This window comes from Helianthus annuus, chromosome 12 (assembly GCF_002127325.2).
Source record: "Helianthus annuus cultivar XRQ/B chromosome 12, HanXRQr2.0-SUNRISE, whole genome shotgun sequence".
Taxonomy (NCBI): domain Eukaryota; kingdom Viridiplantae; phylum Streptophyta; class Magnoliopsida; order Asterales; family Asteraceae; genus Helianthus; species Helianthus annuus.
Genome location: NC_035444.2, coordinates 61531398 through 61538845, shown reverse-complemented (window position 1 = coordinate 61538845; position 7448 = coordinate 61531398). Strand labels below are relative to the sequence as shown.

The window sequence follows — 7448 nt, the reverse complement described above, 5'->3', positions numbered from 1 at the left end:
CGACAACCAAGCGTCAACCATCCCCAAAATCACAACCAACCTGTTTAACGTGTTCAAGTACAAACCAATAAACGGGGATTAAAAACAGCATAAAGATAAAAAAAAATAAACAAAAGATATAAGCTGTCATCCTCGCTGCATCCCGCTCTACTCCGCATCATCCAACACCTCATCACCCGCCTGTGTACCACTGAGCAAGTGTCTCGGCCTCGTTTCCTGTTGGCCCGACTTGAAGTTCCTGCACTTGACATTCTAGAACCTTATTTCTTTCGCAAATCCCTGCAAATCCTCAGTGATGCATTCCTGTAAACGACTCAAGACACAAACTAGGACCCGAAAAAAAAAACTAACAAAAACGACCGTTAGCTACTAAAAATTACGAAAAAAAACAAACGAAGATACAAACGGTACAAAATATACACTTGGGTTTTCAACTTTTCACATACTTATGGAGGATCAAAAAGATGCAGCTCACCTCCAAACACACACTCACGGGCTGTAGCACCATTATACCTATCATTGCTCAACTCAACCCAAACACTCTTATCTCTCTCACAACCTCTCAACTCCTCACCTAGCGGTTTGAATCTAGACTCGTCATATCGAAGTCTCTCCCCAAACTGAGCTTTACTTAGTATCTCTAGCTTAGATTCTAAACGCACGATTCTCTCCTCTAATTCCTCTACTCTCCCATCCGATGGATCCTCACACTTGAGTCCTATCACCTTCTCTATACTCGGATCACTCATCACCTTCTCCTCATCTTTCTCGTCCTTCTCACACTCCCTTACTGACGATACCGCCTCCACTCTATCACTTAACCCTCTCGAATTCATAACCTTAAAAACTACCGATTCCTCGCCCGCTCTAAGTGTGATGGTGCCTAAAAAGACATCTATGAGAGCTTTAGCGGTGTTCAAGAATGGGCGTCCTAAAATTAACGGTACGTTTTCATCGGCTTCCATGTCGAGAATGACGAAGTCAGCCGGAAATACGAACTTGTCCACCTTAACAAGCAAATTCTCGACTATGCCCCTAGGGTGTTTCACGGATCTATCAGCTAAGGATAATGTCATTCGGGTGGGTGAAAGCTCGCCTAAGTCTAGCTTTTCGTAGAGAGAAAAGGGCATCAAATTGATGGTAGCTCCTAGGTCGGCTAAAGCTCTAGTATTAGTGTTACTACCGAATAGACAAGGAATTGTGAAAACACCGGGATCGGTAAGCTTTTTAGGAAGCTGATTTGAGACAACGGCCGAACATCCTCCATGCAATGGGACATTCGACAACTCCCCTAACTTCTCCTTATTCCTAAGAAGGTCCTTTAAAAATTTTGCGTATTTAGGCATGGACTGGAGTGCCTCGATAAAAGGAAGATTAATCTTCAATTGCTTGAAGATGTCTAAGAATTTCCCGTATTCCCTCGAGTATTTTTGATTCTTAAGACGTGAAGGGAACGGGACATACGCATGGTTCACTAAAGGCGAAGGCCTAACATCCACGGGAGGTTTCTCTACTCTCTTCTCACCTTGAGACTCACCGGGCTGTGCGGTACTTGCTGGGCGCAGCCTCGATTGCACTTTGCCGGGAGCCTCCATCTCTATCTCTTCGTCTACAATATCTCCATCATCATCGACTACTCTCTCCTCTACGCTCGGGTTCCCTACGGTTTTGCCACTACGGGTGGTAATGGCCTTTACATGGGCATTCGGGTTAGGTTGGGTGTTACCCGCAAACTGACCGGGTAATCTCTCCTCTAACTTCCTAGACATATCACCTACAACCCTTTGAAGGTCTTGGAAAGCAGCTTGGTGATTCTTAAGCATAAGGTCATGTTTGCTAAGTTTCTTTTGGGTGGTTTGATCCCTAACAATTAATTGACTCATCATGGACTCCATCCTTTCTAGACTACCCCCAAGATCATAGCTTGACCCTTGACCTGTTTGAACCTGACTACTTGACCCCCCATCATTAACCTGCTCATTTGAAACCCCACCAAAGAGTGAATTTTGGCCCCTATTTGGATTTTGAGCTATTTGAAAACCAGGGGGTCCGTTTGAGTGAAAATTGTTGTTAGCAGCAAAATTATTATTATTATTACGCCAACCCGAACCAACGTTATTATTACCAAACCCACTAGGTTGACCTCTACCTTGACCTCCTCCTACGAAATCAACTTGCTCCTCACCAACTAGCAATGGACACGCACTCGTATCGTGACCCCCTCGACAATACTCCCATTTGTCTACCTTAGCCTTGATTTCTTTAAGTTCCCTAGACATGTTTTCCAAAACACTGGCTAAACTAGGATCCATGATGACATGGTTCACACCTCGGGCGGGTGCACTAGTAGTGGTATTAGAATTACCATTTTGATACCGCTGATCGGATCGTGATTGGGATTGAGACTGAGCAAATGCCTCAAAACGCTCTAGACACTCAGCAACTGTAAGAATACCCATCATATGCCCCCCCGCATTAGTGTCGAACCTATCACGACTCTCTTGGGTGAGACCGTTATAAAATTTCTCACACAAAGCCCAATCAGAAAGACCATGCTGGGAGCAACGAGCACAAAGGTTTTGGAAACGCTCCCAAGCAAGGTAGTAAGGCTCGTCGGGCTCCATGCGGAAGGAGTGGATTTGGTCTCTAAGACGTGAGGCTTTAGCGGGCGGGAAATACTAGTTCAAAAAGGCTTGACGAAGCCCCGCCCATGTGGTAAAGGTACCGGTTGGTTGCGAGTCCAACCAAGTAGTCGCACGGCCGGCTAATGAAAACGGGAAGAGCTGAAGGTAAGTGGCATCATTTGGGGCTCCATGAAGGCTAAAAGTGGCGAGAATACGGGAGAACCGGTTTATGTGGGCCGGTGCGTCCTCGTCCTCACGACCGTGGAACTGGATGCTATTGGTGATGGCTTGCATAGCATAAGATGGAATCTGCCATGAGTTCTCGCTAACTATAGGTGGAACAGTAATGGGTGACGCAAGACCAGTGAAGCCTTGGGTGGCTTGTTGGTGAACGGTCTGCCTAGTGTTGGCCATGTGTTCTAGGTTCTCTGGGATGCTAGAGGTGCTAAAAGTAGGGCTATCGGGTGGGGAAATCTTAGGTGATGTTTTGGGTGATTGAGGTGGGGTGGGTAATGGAGTGGAATCGAAATTGGGAAACTGAGACGTGGGTGAAATACTAACCTGTGGGCCTTGGCCCAAACGAGACGATGATGATGACTCGGTGACTGGTGGCTTCGGTGGCGGTCCGTGCGAGCGCAGATGTGGCATCCACTATCCGCAAAAACCTGAATGTGAGAAAAGCAACAGTAGTCACTACGACTCAAACAAAAATAATGACACAAATAAAAGACTCAAACAAACTAAAAAGGTAGCACGTATATGTCAAATAAGGTCTATCAAAGCTAATAAACGCGATTGCTAAGAGTCCCCGGCAGCGGCGCCAAAAACTTGATGTGTGCTAAACAGACTATAAAAATTAACTAAATTAGACTTTCTAAGCTAGACACTAAAAAGCTTTAATTCTAGACTCGACCTAAAACCACACAATCGGCAAGTGTACCGATCAATGTAGTATAACCTAGGAAGTCCGGATATCGAACCACAGGACTCTATGTATCACGCAAATTAGACTCTAATAGACACTAACAGACACGACTTAACTTGTTTATTTGTTTGGGGGGGGGGGTTACGGAAAATCTAGAAAATCTATATTAAACTACTAAATTAAACTAGAATTAAACTAATACGAATAAGACTGAGGTCTTTCTTTATGTGAGAACGAGACCACCTAGACAAGAATCCTGGATTGTTTTTAAGAGATTACCGATTAAGTTAAATGCACGAGTTATGGAACCGGGATCTTAAAGTACTAAACCTATTAAGAACCATCGAGGCCCCTCGACCCTTCTCAAGGAGAAACCTGTGGAACTACCTAGGCCGTTAATCCTACCGGTTACTAGACGCCTTTCCAGTTGTCTAATTATTGTGTAAGTACCCTAATGTTGACCTATTCTTTTCCAATCCTAGGTCTAAGGTAGTTTGAAGTAATTAATTTGACTTGATAGACTAATAAGACCGACAGGTAAACCAAGACATGACCTTTTCCAAGGACTATCTAAAGCGATTCGCCGGGTAAGACCTACCAATAGCCCCTCACTTTCCAGGTATTAGGACTAGTAGAACACTAAGAATTAGCAAATTATTACTGGTTACTTCTAGGGGTTATTGGCCAATTCTCCCTAAAGAGTTAAGGTTTTCTAACGTGATATAGACACTCACCGAAATCCTAAACCCTAATATGACTCTATGTTGTGATATAGACCGTCACTAAGAATCATACGAAGCAAATAATAACAATAAACCAATTCAAAGTACGCATACACATCAAACCATTAAATCAAACCGCTTACAAAACACAATTAATCCATAACAATCATGCAAACAACATAAACCGGTAAAAACTTTATATTAATCCATTCATCAAGTCTAGGTGGTTAATAAATCTAGCCGAGCATCATAAAACGTGAAAACAATCCAAAGAAATCTAAACCGGAATTCATCATAACAAGTTTCATAAGAAAAGTCAAGAATAAAGAACAAGAAAACCCGATTAGATCTTCAAGTCTTCTTCCCCGAACTCGTATCGATGATTCCTAGGCTTCAAGAACTCCAAAAGTGCTCCAAGAATGCTCAACGATTGCCCAAGAAGTCCCCAAAGTCGAATTTAGGGTTTCTTCTTAAGTTAAGGATGTTTTTATATCTCTTTCTATAACAAACCCTTATAATTTTCGTAATAATTACCAATCAGAACGTTCTGGCTGGGCGCCAGAAAATCAGGGACTGGGTGGTGGGGTGCCACCTTTTTTTCAGCTCATGTACTAACTTCAGACTCTCGCCAGGTGCCAGAAACTTGCTCAGTGGGTGATGGGGTGCCAGAAAGTGATTTTTCAGCTTTTAAACTCTATTTCAACTCCTCAACCTTTCCAACATGCTTCAAGACTTGACACTTCAACATTTTAACTCGTTTTACTCGGTTTCTCGCATATTTGAGCATCAAGACCTGCGAAACACGATTTGATCAATAGTATACATATTCTAACGAAAATCAAAACTAAATATAACGAAAACTATACAAACTTTACACGAATAAAAGATGTATTTTGTAATGAAGAATTATGATAAGGATCACTATGAAATGAATTGCACGAACAACACAAGGATTTATACGAGGAAAAAGCCCTTGATCAATGAATGATCTCCGGCATAAAAAACCTCGGGTGATGGAAACTACCGATCACCAAGCTCAAATAAATCAATTAGAGTTTACAACTTCGGATAGTGACGAGCTAAGTACAAGGATCACTATGCTTAAACGTGTAAAAGTGTGAGAAATGCTAAGTGTTTGCTGAGAGCTTTGTGACTGCAATTGTAAGAGAGTGTGTGTAAGCAAAAATGGCTAAGTGTTCTAATTTTAGCTCGTCACCCCATTTAAATATGAAAGCTAAACTAAGCTAACTAACTGCCCGACTATCGTGCCATTCTCCCACGTTCTCCACAACGTCCATTTTCGTTCAAATGAGTGCGAAATACTTGGGGAATATTCCATAGTAACGTTGCCAAGACCAAGTCAAGTTCAATACTCCTGTAAAATAATACGAAATACAAACAGCCAATCATTAGTATGAGGATCCTTAAGGTGATCCATGATCCTGATCCTGAAGCTCTTCTGAGGATCACTATCTGTCACAGAAGTAAGGATCACTTGTCAGGATAATAAGCAAGGATCACTAATTGTTAGAAAATCCTCCCCTAACAATCACCACCTCCGGCTCCACTTGCTTCACCACCTTCACCCTTGCCTCCAGCCTCAATGGTCAGGATCTCTTCAGCCTCTTCTTCATCCTCCAGTTCAGCCAGCCTTGCCTTCCAGCCCTCCACATCCCAGGTGCTCTTGTCAAAAGCAGGATCCTGAGCTTCCAGGGCCATTTGCAGCTTGGTTTTGTACATTGCTATGGCGGCGGAGACCTTGGCGTCCTCGGTGATCTCATGCCTCTCGTAGTCAAAGTTGATCAACACCTTGGCCGTCTCGTTTCTGGCATTCTGGAGATCCTTCTGAAGATCAGCAATCTTGAGGTCCTTTAGCAGTGCAACCTGTTGAAGATCAGCAATCTTACTATCCTGATCCTCAACGTGGCCAACGTAGTTCTCAATTTCAGCGAATTTCTGCAAAGAAGACAAAGGATAAGGTCAGAACCAAGTGATCCTCATATCAGCAGGATATAGGAGCAGGGACAGTGATCCTTACCTCACTGAAGTAGTCAAGGAATTGTTGGCGGATCAAGGGGAGACCTTGCAGATCCTCAGCTTTAGAGGCTTTTCTCTTCTTGCCTCCCTTTCCTTTGAGGGGTGCCTTGGGGACCGAAGCTGACAGGCTGGTAGGAGCTTTTCTCTTGGAGGATCTGACGGTGGTGAGATTGGTGACGCTGAACTTTGAAGCAGACTTGGTGGATTTTCCAGCACCTACACAACCAAAACAAGATAAGTATCTTAATTTCACTTGTATTTCATTATTTATTTGAATTTTTAAGCAAAGATACTTACTTGACATCGTGACAGAACCTGAGGATACTTCCTGAGAATCTTGGGTGGTTGTCTTGAAAGATCTTGTTTCAGGATTAAGCCTCTTGAATGCGGCGAGTCTCTCTTTAGCAGCAGGAGTCAGTCTAAGATGTGAAACGGAGATAGCTGCACAACAAGAAAGCAAAAGAATGTCAGTGATCCTTATATCAAAGGATAAGTTCTCTGGTGATCCTTCTCAGGATCCTCCATCCTACCATGGGTAGCCCATTTCCTGGGTAGATCCTTCCCATCAGGGATAGAATCTCTCTTGACAAAAAAGAAACGCCGCTTCCAGGTTGTATCATTCTTGGTAGCTTTGAAGATCGGGTGTTCCTCACCAGGTTTACGTTTGAACAGATAACGATGGGAACCAAAGGTAGTGAGCTCATACAATTCTCCCAGTTCTGCCATGCCTAAGTCTATCCCCTCCTGCTCGATGATCCTTTCAAGGGTATACAAAACCCTCCAGATCATCGGCATGGCTTGGATATAAGATATGCCGGTTAGGGAAAAGAAAGATTGGGTGAAAGCTGGAAAGGGATATGTGTAGCCTATGGTGAACGGGGTAACAGGAAACGCAACCCAGTTATCAGAAATATGATCACTGAGGGCGTTGGGATCAAACGATTTAAACACAGTGTTCGCCGGGAAGCAGTAGCGGATCCTATCAATTTGCGGATCGGAGAAGCAACATCGTTCTTTTATGGAATCTTCGATGATTCCCTGGCTCTTTAGTGGGCTGTTCTTCGTGTGATCCTTAGATGGGGAGTTCCGGAGCAACATTTTGACAGAATAATGAAAAGAGAAGGAAAACAGAGCAAAAGA

The 7448-nt window shown here is 43.4% G+C and overlaps 1 protein-coding gene across 1 annotated transcript; it reads right to left on the bottom strand.

Annotated features, from left to right (window-relative positions):
• Positions 1-446: 446 nt before the first annotated feature.
• Positions 447-2624, bottom strand: LOC110892968. The gene has a single exon (XM_022140097.1). It carries the CDS (start codon positions 2622-2624, stop codon positions 447-449), a length of 2178 nt encoding a protein of 725 aa, XP_021995789.1.
• Positions 2625-7448: the final 4824 nt, after the last annotated feature.